Genomic DNA, 13,066 nt, shown 5'->3' on the forward strand with positions numbered 1-13,066 from the left:
TGTGGGGTGCCATTTGGGTAGAACAGGCAAAGCAGAGTGACAAGGAATGCAGGCAATACTGTGTGGACAGTATTACATCTGTCAGTACTTGTGAGCTGGATGACTACTTAGTGGCAAATGCCATAAAGAAGTGCATGCGCCACCGTACCCTCTTCTAGATGTTTTTGCAACAGCTTAGTAAAAACGTTGACAGCGGGCAATGAGAGAGTCAGACAAAAATCATGTGTGATTCTACTGATTGGTAGAACAAAATACATGCAGACCCTTCAGTTTGTGAGCTCAATACTGGAAATCTGAGATTGGCTCTGCTGGTCAGCAGAGCCAGAGCCAAATAAAATGAGGTTGAACCACCACTGAATCCAATGTTGGTGTTAACCAGACTGAAGGAGTCAAGAATGTTTCACCATGTATAGGATGTTGTGGGACATTTCTGGTTGGTAGATACAAACAAATTGCGGCAGAACTGCCACTTTGTGAGCATTATACTAGGACTTGGAGAGTGCCTCCATAAATTAAGGTTGGTGAAACTAATTTACGTTTGCGGTGCACTAAAAAAAGGCTGTCAGTCTCCATAACCTTTCCTCATTTAATTCCATTTGCATGACTAGTTGGATCACCCATAAATCATCATCATTTGAGCAATCTGCTGTGTGGTCTTTCAAAGAATGGGACTGATCTTTTCCCCTGGCATAGTCTTAAGAAATATGATACCTGATCATTTGTATGAAAGTAAACTCTCTCATATGTTGTGCCTTGAGACATCTCCTTTGGCCTGAAACAATAGCCCAAGCGGCACTAAAAACCTGTTCACTCTGCACCCTAGCTGCGTGGGGGGCACCTTAGGTTTACAAAAGCTAATTAAGCACGTATAGGTGTCCCCACTGACTGCTTTCCAAGCCAGAACTGAGTTGGGTCATCACCCATTTTACAGGTGTGTGAACATAGTGTGACAGATCTAGAGAATCCATCCCTTCTTCCCCAGGGGAGCCCGCTAACAAAACCCTCCCTAGTTGTGTGACCTTCAGAAGACAAAGACAAATAATATCTGCCTACATGGGAGTCAGCAACACTGATAATACCTCTATGCGCTTGGCTCAAGGTAATGATGAACTGTACACCTGTTTGACAACCTGTGGTTAATATATGTAACGCCCTCTCACATCACAGGAGCAAGAATAAAGGACCAATGAGCCTTGAGTGGTTATGGAGAAACCACGTTTCTCTGATGTCAGTACGTTAGTGAAGGGTGGAGCCCTGCTCCACAGCGAAGCTGGTTGTGGCATGGAGCTAGGCAGATGCAGAGGTGGAAAGCTGCCATCCAGATACGGAGGCATACTGGGGCTGAGAATCCAACATTAACAAAGCAAAATATACTTGAAGGAAGGACCACACAGAGGATGTGGTGGGCCTGGAGCACGTTAATGAATGTGAAAGACAATGAACCTAAGGAGGAGTTAATCATCTGCTCTGAATGATATGATATGGCATTTGTAACGCGCCTATACACAAGTGTTTCAAGGCGCGACGAGGCGGGGGGGGGAACAAGGGGAAGACAGACAACGATCCTACTAGGCCAGGTATCATTCAGACCACACAAGTGCAGGGGTAGGGGAAGGGAAAAGTGCAAGGGGAAGGGGGAGGGGGAAGTGCAGTACAAGTAAGTAGAATAAAAATAAATAAATAAATAGGGCCAGCTGGTGGCAAGTGCAAGGTAAGTGCAGGCAAGTGCTGGGAAGGGGGGGCTGTAGGGATACAGAGACAGTCCCGCAGTGCAGGAGATGCGATGCCAGGGAGGCAGTGCAAGTGGAGAGTGGCGGGGCCCAGGACCGAGGTCGGTGAGAGTGGCCCAGTTGCAGATTCAGTGCAATTTCAGTGTAGAATTTAGCAGGGGAGAGGGACAGAGAAGGCAGAGGCAAAGAGGAAGGTTTTGAGGTGCTTCCGGAACCGGAGATGGTTCTCCTCAAGTTTCAGGGAGGCAGGAAGGCTGTTCCAGAGGGAGGCCCCTGCCGCGGAGAGAGATCTACCCCCAGCTCGTTGCTTTGAGAAGCGGCTGACCCTGAGGGAGTTGGAGACGGATGAGCGAAGGGCTCGGGAAGGAAGAGATTTAGGGAGAGAGAGTTGAAGGTATTTTGGCCCCAGGCCCCAGAAGGCCTTGTGGATAATGCAGAGGGTTTTGAACTTAATCCTCGCAGCCACTGGGAGCCAGTGTAGAGATTTCAGTCCTGGAGAGATACGGTCCCTGGGCTTGAGGCCAAGGACAAGTCGCGCAGTTCTGTTCTGGAAGAGTTGCAGAGGGCGGAGAGTGGAGGCAGGCAGATTAAGATAGAGGCTGTTACAGTAGTCCAGCTTCGAGAGAACCAGGGCTCGGGCGACAGTGAGCTCCTCCACATGGATGGCAGTATGCACTCTTCTGAAAATAAAGATAAACAAATGCAGTGCAGGACCCACCTGTCAGCATCTGCACACCCAAAAAGCACATGCATTTTGGTTTTCTTCTCGGGAGCATTTTCTTTAAATAACTATTCCCTCGTTATTTAACGAAAATGCTGCCGAGATTCTGCAATCCGCCTGTTTCCAGTAAAACAGGCGGATTACAGCAAAAGCACTGTCGTGCTTTGCAAAGACGCCCAGGACCACATGAGAATAACAGTGGTGCCTGGGCGTCAAGAAACGGCGCAGTGAGTTGTGCTATTTAGCACGCTCACTGCGCCAAGATGAGAATCGGGCCCTTGGTGTAGGGCACTCCACGTAACTTGCTTTTATATTTTGTCTAAGTGGTAGGGCCAGTTTGGTGGATGGGTTGGGACAGAGGAATATTAGTTTAGTTGAATAGGAAGGGAACTCCCCTTTAGCAATAGGGTTAGTGAGGCAGTTTTCTTTAAAGTTGAATAAAAAGATGCTTGAACAGTATGTCCTCTGGTCCAAGTCCTTCTTCTGCCTTGCCACAATAGGCATCAACCATCCGGTCTACAGTAGGCCGGCAGAATTTTCACGGGGACCCCAATGCATGTAGCAAACCTGACTAGGACAGGAGTTTGTTCTGCAGCCATTTAAGAGTTTCACTCTTTGGAAGCTTGCCTTGTTGCTAGCTGAAATATTGTCTTAAGTTTGAGCATTGCCCCCAAAAAATTCCAACTTAAGTCCCTAATTCTATCTGGGCCCTATAATCAATTTAAGTGTACTCTAACCTACCTACTCAGCTGCCCCTTCCCCTTACAAGCTTGAGCTTCCCCTGCCTCTTCAAGTGCAAACGTTCAACTGTTCTGAGTTTCTACTCTGCTGTCCTTTCTATATACGTGAGTTTAAACTGCTTGTTTTGGAAACTTCAGAAAAAGACCTAAAGTTTGACTTGGATGAACCACCTGGAAATGAATGATATGGGATAGAGCTCTAACCGAGCCATCAAACTCATGCTTTAGAATGGACGAAGAGACCAAAGCATTCACTCATGCATTACCAGCCCAACTAAAGTGCCTGTGACACTTTCTGCAGCCCTCCTTCCTGCAGTCATCAAACAGAATTCTGGCCACTAGTTGCTCATGATCGAGTGCAGAGTTACGCACTTCCTGTTGAGCTCCACGTTCACACAGCAGGTCCCAGAAGGACCAACTCAGTTGTTCATTGTTCTCCGTTTGATGAATTGTACAACCTTAAAATGGCTAATATGAACACTGTTAATGTAAAGGAGAACAGCAGGTTGTTTAGAAAGTATATAGCTGTTGAAGCTTTAAGATTAGAACTTGACCTCCCTTCTTTGAGATCGGTCCAGCATCCCAGCCTCCACAGACCTTCACATTGACTTGATACAGCGTGGCTCCCTCTTTACGCGCAAAACTATTTCAGTGTATCTGAACAGGTTTCAGTCTGTCGAATTAGCAAACCATTTGAGTTATGAAAATGAACTAAAGCAACAATCGAACTTGCTATAATCATATTAGTTAATTACCCATGGGTAATATGCAATGTGTAATTTCTTGAGACATGCAAGACGATTCGTGCTTTGATTTGAATTAGAGATTGTCAGCTTTGAGTCATTTTTCATATATTTTACCAAGTTATGCGCACACGCGTGAAAAAGAAAATTAATTAATGTACAAGTGGCATTGCTGACTGAACTATACACATCGTACACTGTAGTGTTATAGGCGTGTGAAAGCTATAAAGATATCGCAATTCTGAGACTGACAAACAGGCCTTCAGACTTTGTCCTTGTGTTGGCTTTACAGCAGTTCTCGTATTTAGCATGTTTTAAAAGTGCAGGGCGGCGAATTTCCTAACAAAAATATAGCTGTATTTTTACACATGTATCCAAGTTTACTTCCTACGTAACTGTGTGGCTGCCCCCCTCCCCTCAGAGTCGCCGAAGGATGTCACAGGGGACGCAGGGCTCTTCGACCACTTTTAATAGACAATAAAAGCAGGTATGGCATTTGGGGGGCACAGCAACAATATTTGTATACAAGGGGGGACCCAGCAACAACCTATAACCATGGAGGACGCAGCATAAAAAGGTTTGACTACCACTGCCTTATAAGGGGCGGGTGGAGAGGCTATTATTTGCAAATTGATCAGGAATTTCCAGATGAGAATGTGTCATTGCCTCGCCAGATCCCGCATAAATAAGATAGCAGCAGAAGACTCTATCATTGTTATTATTGTTAGCTGAATATGTCTACCAGCTATAGCAGCTGTCACTCAGCCCCGCTCTAGAGTAATGGGTAGCGGGAATATAGGTATGTCTGGCTACGGCGTGCTCTCTTCATTTAACACCTTCTTGTTATGTGTTGCAGGTGCTTCCAACGATGCAAGTCATCTCCACCACTCCATACACCCTCATTTAGCACAGGATCCATTAACTGGACACACTCTTCTTATCAGTTCTATGTCAGCACCCCTACGGGCAGAACATGTGTGTAAGTAATGGACATGTATTCCTAGCTTGAAACATATTGAAATAACTTTATATTACTACCTCTGCATATTGCCTAAACAGGTAAAGCTTGTTTAGCATGTTTCCCAAATAGTCATGAATGAAATAATTAATTAATTAATGAACGACAATCAGCGGGTTGATTTAAGAAGGCCTAGCTTCTATAGTTATGTTTCCATTGTTCTCCTTTTATCTAGTAGCATAGTTTATGCAGCATGATAAATGCATGCCAGTATCTCATTGCATCTAAAATTATGAATTGCAGCACTAATGGTGTGACTACATCATCTATAGAGTGTAATATGTGTTTTCCACTTTCACAAACATATGGTTGGTTGCATGTAAAGGAGATGCATAAGGGGACATACAATCACATGTAGCACAGTTATGTGTTTGATTACATAAACTGTGCTGCGAAGTACATATTACGATGTTTGTGCTAATGTGCATGTGTTTTTGTTTTTTCCTTAAGTTGCGTTTGTTTTATTTTAAAACATGTCGTCTGTGTGAGCACACTATGGCAATGCTAATGCTTGTTTAATATGTAGTCAATTGTTTTGACTTTTCTACAACTTACGCATACTTCCACTGTCTAGACCAGGGGTCCTCAAACTTTTTAAACAGGGGGCCATGTTAACGGTCCCTCAGTCCATTGGAGGGCCGGACTATAGTTAAAAAAAAAAACTATGAACAAATACCTATGCACACTGCATATATCTTATTTTGAAGTGAAGAAACAAAACGGGAATAAATACAATATTTAAAATGAAGAACAAGTAAAGTTAAATCAACAAACTTACCAGTATTTCAATGGGAACTATGGGCCTGCTTTTGGCTAACAAGATGGTCAATGTCCGGTTCCATATTTGTCACTGCTAGTCGTAACAAGTGATGCAAGTGTTCATCCGTTAGTCTAGATCTGGTTGGAGATTTCAGATGTTTCATTCTGGAAAAAGTCTATTCACAGACATAAGTGCTGCCAAAGATGGTTGCCATTTTGAGTGCATGGTTCCTGAGATGAGGATATGTCTCGGAAGGGAGAGATGCATAGAAACTATGAAGGCTGCTTGACTTGAATGCGTCTTTCAGAGAGTCACAATTCTGCAGTTCAGCCAGTTCCATTTGGTAAATTGTATCCACATTTTCAATGTCAATAGAAAATGGGTTACGGAAAAGCTGTATGTCCTGTTCATGGAGATGAAGCTCTTTAAATATAAATTGGAACTCCTTTTGCAATTTTTCTAGTGAATCCACACATGTTTTGTTTGGGAATGCAACCAATGGTTTTTCCGCTAACAGATTGTGAGTTGTGGGTAGATGGCAGAAGTTTTCCTCCTTCACTTGTTTGATGAGGAGGCCTAATTTTACTTCAAATGCTTTGACATGTGATTGCATATCACAGATGAGCTTCCCTTTTCCTTGAAGTTGCACATTGAAACTGTTGAATAGCTCTGTTACATCTGTTAGAGAGGCAAGGTGCCATTTCCATTCTGCATCATTGAGCTCTGGTACTTCTTTGTTTTTTGAAAGAAGAAAAGCTGTAATCTGTGGAAGTAAGTCATAGAAACGTTTCAAAACTCTCCCTCGACTCAGCCAACGGACTTCTGTGTGGTACAGAACATCTTCATAGTCAGCATTTAGCTCAGACTGAAATTCCTGAAATTGTCTGTGCTTTAGTGCATGAGCTCTAATGAAGTTAACACAAGATACCACATTTGTCATAACAGAGTCAAACTTCAGTGATTTACTACACAGCACTTGTTGGTGGATGAGGCAGTGTATGGCTATTGGATGAGAATAATTATGTTTGTCCATCTCTTGGTTAATGCGAGCAATTACTCCTTTCTTTGACCCCACCATGCTAGGAGCACCATCAGTTGTCACACTGGCTAGTTTAGCCCAGTCCAGCTCCAAACCATTCAAAGTTTGGCAAACCTTTTCATAGATATCCTCTCCTGTAGTTGTTCCTTTGATGCTTTGCAGTGCAGCAAGCTCTTCTGTGACTTCGAAATTGTCATTCGTCCCACGAATAAAAATTAAAAGTTGTGCAGAATCACGAACATCATTGCTTTCGTCAAGTGCCAAGGAAAAATAGGAACTTTTTTTGTCAGGTTTTGCAAATGCTGATACAGATTGTCTCCCATTTCTACAATCCTCCGTGTAAGTGTAGGTCCTGAAAGACTCACTGTACTAAATAATTCGGCCTTCTCTGGACACATCTCTTTGGCAACAGAAAGAAGGCATTCTTTAACAAATTCTCCCTCCACAAATGGTCTGGCAGTGCGCGCTATTAGCTTGGCAACTTGAAAACATGCTCTCAGTGATGAAATATTTAGCTGCTTCTGCTTCACAAAAGTATTTTGCTGAGCTGTCAATGTATTTTTCAGTTTTAATATTTTATCTTTTCTCACTTCTCCGACCAAACAATCATATTTATCTTTATGTTGAGTTTCATAGTGTCGACGCAAATTGTATTCTTTGAACACAGACACTATATTCTGGCATATCAGACACACAGCTCTTTCCTTGTACTGTATGAAAAAGTAATCATAAGTCCACTGTTCTTTGAATATCCTACACTCAGAGTCAATTTTTCTCTTTCTTGACATCATTGTTTCCTAGGGATTCCAAATTGCTATTAGTAAAATACCAATAAAAACAATATACCAGCAACATTCCCCCACATTAGGTGCAATATAGTCCCCCACATTAGGCTGCCAGTATAGTTCCCCCACATTAGGCTGGCAGTATAGTCCCCCACATTAGGTTGGCAGTATAGTTCCCCCCACATTAGGCTGGCAGTATGTTCCCCCACATTACGTTGACAGTATAGTTCCCCCCACATTACATTGACAGTATAGTTCCCCCCACATTGCGGGGCTTATGTACCGGGCATGGTATCGGGGACTCTAAACGAGTCCCCGATATCCATAAAAATGCCTGGTATCAGTCCCGATACTGGTATCGGGACATCCCTTCTGACCACCGCTCCGGCCGTAGCAGGACCGATGGTCAGAACACCAAAGGGACGCGCCGCTGGTAAACACTTACCTCCAGCGTGCGTCCTTTCTTCTCCGCTTCTCCGCCTCGGTTTCCATGGGCGTGCGCACGCATGGGACGTCAGTGACGTCGCTGCGTGCGCCTACTCCCAGCGGTCCCTGCGTTTTTTAAAGTAAACGCGGCCCGCAGGGACTTCTCAGAGGCATCCTTGTGTTCCGAAAGCATCTTTCGGAAACACAAGGATGTCCTGAGGCTAAAACACCCGGCGGGCCGGGTAAATGCGCTCCGTGGGCCGCATGTGGCCCGCGGGCCGTAGTTTGAGGACCACTGGTCTAGACATCCCTCCAATAATGATATTGAAATGTTACAACTAGTCTTTATATCATAGTGTATGCACACAAAAAAAAACAGGACAAGTTAAGTGCTTTACATAGGGGTGTGCTCTGTTTATTGTCTATAAAACAAGTGGTCGAAGGCACACTGCTTAGGACATGCTTATTAAGTCAGGAACTGTTTAATAGTAGCTATTAGACGATTACCGTGCAGGCTGCTTTTTGGTAGCCACAATTGGTTATATTAAATCACCTTAAATTGCTGAGGTTTAGGTAGCACCGAGAATAGGCTCCAGGGCACGCTTCTAGTGCATGTGTCACTCTACAAAAACCAGAAAATTGTGCCAAACCCACATATACTTTCTGTAGCATTTTCTTCTCATACGAGTGGCTAAATTGAACTATGGGAGCCAAAACTATTTTTAAAAAAATGCTCGATAAGAGGGGCATGTCACTGACAGCCACAATCCCATCACCATATTCAATATCCCCTTAAGCAATTTAGTAACACTTGGAGAAAATCAACACGAAAAGCCAATTTAATGCATCAATCTTAGTAAGCCGGTGAGATAGTTCATCATGTTGATTGTTCGATCCTGCGATCTGTGTGTGATCTGTTGGTCACAGGTTCGAATCCTATCAAGGCCAAGTGAGCCTTTCATCCTTCCGAGGTCAACAAATGTGTACCAACTTCATTTGGGTGATATTGTAAGTAGATATTTTTTATGTAAAGCGCTCAGGCGTAAGCACTATATCAATAACTCTTAATCATTTTTACCATCAGCACATCTTATGCACTCTAAAGGATCCTCCATATTACATTCAATTTTCACATGGTTGTACAATTTTGAGTCATCATTCCTATTCAAAGATTTATCACTGTATTTCATATTTAACCTCAAAAAGGTGGGGCCCTGACTAATGTCTCCCTCGGAGTAGAAATCTAGGAAAAAGAAACACCTGTAGGAGACACGTGTAGTTACCGTGACCCTAACCATTCAACTATCAACCTCAGTATTACCCAGCCTCAATCCATTCAAAACATCCTCCTCCTGCAGAAACATACCCACAATCTTTTGTGCTCCAGTGCTCCAGACTGTATCTATATTCTAGATTTAGAAAGTCTTATAAAAGAATCATGAGGGTTTCACTGAAGGCTGTAATTCATGACCAAATGATCATCAATAGCTTCTAAATTCATAAGTGAATGGTATATTCCATATATATTGGAGAGACAGCTGGTTCCCTCATATATACAGCACTTGATCGGCAATCCCCTGGTGTGGAAAGAGTTGTGTCTTCAATTCAATTCTGTTAAAACATTTGAGATCATTGGGCGATGGATTAAGATCCGTAAGAATGAAAGAATTTGCTGTCTGTGTGGCGAATTAGAACTAGAGTGGGCTTGTCACCTCCTTTTTGAGTGTTCGGTGACAGTGGTGCTCCGAACAATGGTGACAAGAGCTATAGGATCTGATATTTCTACCACTACTAATGCTCTCTGGGATATGTTTATGTCTGGAACAAATGAAAGAAGTATTATTCATTTAACTATATCATGAGGAAACATTCTAGATGTTGTCATCATATTTTAAATATTCCAAAGATGGGTACTATGCAGTGGGTCAATGGTCGGCAACTAATCATTTTGATACAACTTTTGCTTTATTTTACACAGATTATTCAGAATATAGATCACCACCTACAACCACTGATATCCTTTACAGTTTTCCCCCACCAGTCTAGTCTAAAATGTACCAATAACTCTAAAAAATCTCTCAAGCAACCCCTGATGCCTATAGATATTTACCACTAAGAGGAGAGTGCATATGTAGTTTACCTTGAGACTTAATTTGTCACAATTGCATCAGTCTGAATACCCTTGCTTGATTTCTTAGCAATTAGCACACCCCCATAATGTCTACCCATGAGATTTTCAATGCACTCTGAAAATCAATCTTACAGCCATCTAATATTTAGGCGATATAACCCGAGGAGGGGGCATTACCAGTCGGGAAATGCCCCCGGGCTGTAGTTAGAAGCCTGAATGAAGTGAGGGCTTTAACAGAGCCCCTGGGGCATTACCTGACCAGTAATGCCCCCCGCTGATGGTTATATTGCCATTAGTACCCCGGCACATTGTACTGGGGTACTAATTGCAATTTTTGTCGAGTTAAGAAATGGCGCTGCAACTGTTTCTCGACTCAAGAAGAAGAAAGCAAAATAAAATGGCCACCAGGGATTGGGAGAAGGGACTACAAGTAGTCCCTTCTCCCTTTCCATGGTGCCCATTAAAATCATGTAAAAAAAAACAAACAAAGAAAATGGCAGTCATGGAAGGGGCGAAGTGACTACACGTAGTCCCTTCTACCTTTCCATGGTGGCCACTTGCAGAAAGAACTCCAGACCGGTTGAGTTTGGAGCCTTCTCAGTGAGGTAAGACCCAGGCGAGGTCCAAGGAGCTTGCTTGTAACAAGCTCATTTACCCTTGCCGGGTACTAATGGTTGTTTCATTAACCAGGTTTCCTGCAGTAGGAGTATCTCAAACCTTTGTAGATTTTTAACCAAATCAGGGTTCAGAAAGAGGGCTTCCCTCTTGCATTCCAAGATATCACCCCTAGAATTAGCTCTGGGCTAAAGTTTTATTTATTCATTAGTATTTATAGAGCGCACAGCAGCCCTTGGGCATTGTGGCGCTGTTACAGAGGTACTTGCAGGTTACATAGAATAGCACACAGTGTTTACAGGAAAATACAAAACAAGACTTAGTTACATGATCTTGGTGTATACAGAGTATGCGTAGCAGAAAAAAACTTAGTTACATGGTCAGAGTGCTGGGACCTTACATGGGTGGTATGCAGGGTGTGGTGGGGGATGAGGAGGGCTAGTTGAACAGAGTCGTTTTTAGCGATTTGTGAAAGGTGGATAGCGAGGGGGACCACTCTCAGTGCATTGGGCAGGGCATTCCACAGTTTGGGAGCTATGTGTGGGAAGCTGATACTGCTTGTGTTTGCTCTTTTGATGGGGGAACACAGAGTTGATTGACATGGTGACTTCTTTTGGGGCGGGTGGATAAGTGTTTGGTAATGGTGTCTGGCAGATAAGATAGGCAGTGCGATTGATGCCTTTATGTGTTATAGTGAGTATCTTGAAGTTGATCCTTTCCTTGACCGGGAGCCAGTGGGCGGCTTGCCTGGCCTGGGTGATGTGGTCCCTTTTGGGGTTGCTGAGGGCTGCGCGGTGTGCGTTATTTTGTACTATTTGGAGTCTGTGTAGATTTTGGTTTGAGGTGCCGGCGAGGAGAGTGTTACAGTAGTCTAACTTTGCACCTATCGTGGCCCGGGCAATGGAGGGGCAGTTTTGGGAGGTAAGAAATGGTTTTATGGCATTTATAAGTTTGGTGGTGTGGGCAGAGGCCGAAGCAATGGTGTTGAACTGGCGATTCATTGAGAGGGACGAGTCCAGATAGACTCCTAGAGTTTTTACGGCATTGGATACAGGTATGGTGAAGTTGTCATATTTTTTCTCAATTTTGTATAGTACTTCTTTCGGGCCTAGGAGAATGATCTCCGTTTTGTCCCCATTTAGGCAGAGGCCATTGATGTCCATCCAGGTTTGGATAGTAGTGTAGATTTGCAGGAGGGCAGCTGTATCCTGGTTGTAGGAGCCAGTGAGAGGTAGAAGTACTTGTGTGTCATCAGCATAGTTCGTGAGGCTATGCCGAGCGAGTCAAGTTTGTCGAGGAGTGGCTTCGTGAATAGGTTGTAAAGGGTAGGCGCAGTGCATGACCCCTGGGGCACTCTGCAGTGGATGGTGGTGGGTGGAGCATTCGCTTGGTCAGAATATACTTTCATGGCTCTACCCTCTGAAAAGGATGTAATCCAGGAGGTGGCTCCTTTAGAGAAGTGTTCTGTGTTAGAGAGGTGGGAGGTCAAGATGTTATCAACAAGATCAAATGCAGCAGAGAGATCAAGGTGTAGCAAGAGGGCTGGTTTGCCTTTGTCCATTATTTTGCTGACTTGCTTTTTTAAGTCTAGGAGGGCGGTTTATGTGCCATGGCCTTTGCGGAAGCCTGATTGTCGTTTGCCTAAGATGGCATTGGACTCGAGGTAGTGTTGGATTTGGGAGTGGGCCGCTCTGTCCAGGATTTTGAGAAGGAAGGGGACTGTTGTGATAGGTTGATAGTTGTTGGGGCAGGCAGGATCCAGGGAGGGATTTTGTATGAGGGGACAGACCCATGCTTCTTTTAGGATTTGGGGAACAGCCCCTGTGGAGAAGGACGCATTGATGAATGCTGCGATAATCATGGTAAGGGCCTTGGTGCATTGTTTAATGTTGTCTCGGGGCAGATGTCCCCTTTACAAGTGGATGGTTTGATGTGTTGGAGGAGATCTGCTACTTCCATTTCTGTGACTTCTCTGAAGGAGAAGAGATGGGTATGGGGGCAGAGAGTAGAGGCGGTGGGAGTGGGCATATTGTCCTGGTTAGGTAGTGCTTTGCATTGGGATTGAATTTTTTCTTGAAGAAGCTTGATTTTATTAACAAGGGCTGCCTGAATGCTAGAGCACCATGCTTCGTCTTTGAACCAATAAAAAAAACATGACAAAGGGCTGATTAAACATATGGACCAAAATATCAACCCCTCATGATTTAACGACAACAAATCGTGAAAACAAAACCACAAAAAGCAAACATTTACAAATTCATAAGCAAAAACAAATAAGCTGCTGCCTAAAGAACAAAAGCAAACATCATTACGAATCAAACAGACCCACTGGATGGAGGCACAACCTAGTTACATCAT

At 43.7% G+C, this 13,066-nt stretch overlaps 1 protein-coding gene across 3 annotated transcripts in view; it reads left to right on the forward strand.

The window, feature by feature from the left end:
• Nucleotides 1-13,066, forward strand: part of HNF4G (hepatocyte nuclear factor 4 gamma) — an 836,697-nt gene that overhangs the window by 768,740 nt on the left and 54,891 nt on the right. For all 3 annotated transcript variants that reach the window (XM_069621228.1, XM_069621227.1, XM_069621226.1), the window contains one exon: nucleotides 4,791-4,913. In XM_069621228.1, the coding sequence (XP_069477329.1) occupies nucleotides 4,791-4,913 (123 nt within the window). The remainder of the gene's footprint in view (nucleotides 1-4,790; nucleotides 4,914-13,066) is intronic.

Source organism: Ambystoma mexicanum, chromosome 5q (assembly GCF_040938575.1).
Source record: "Ambystoma mexicanum isolate Mex_15411 chromosome 5q, UKY_AmexF1_1, whole genome shotgun sequence".
Classification (NCBI taxonomy): Eukaryota; Metazoa; Chordata; class Amphibia; order Caudata; family Ambystomatidae; genus Ambystoma; species Ambystoma mexicanum.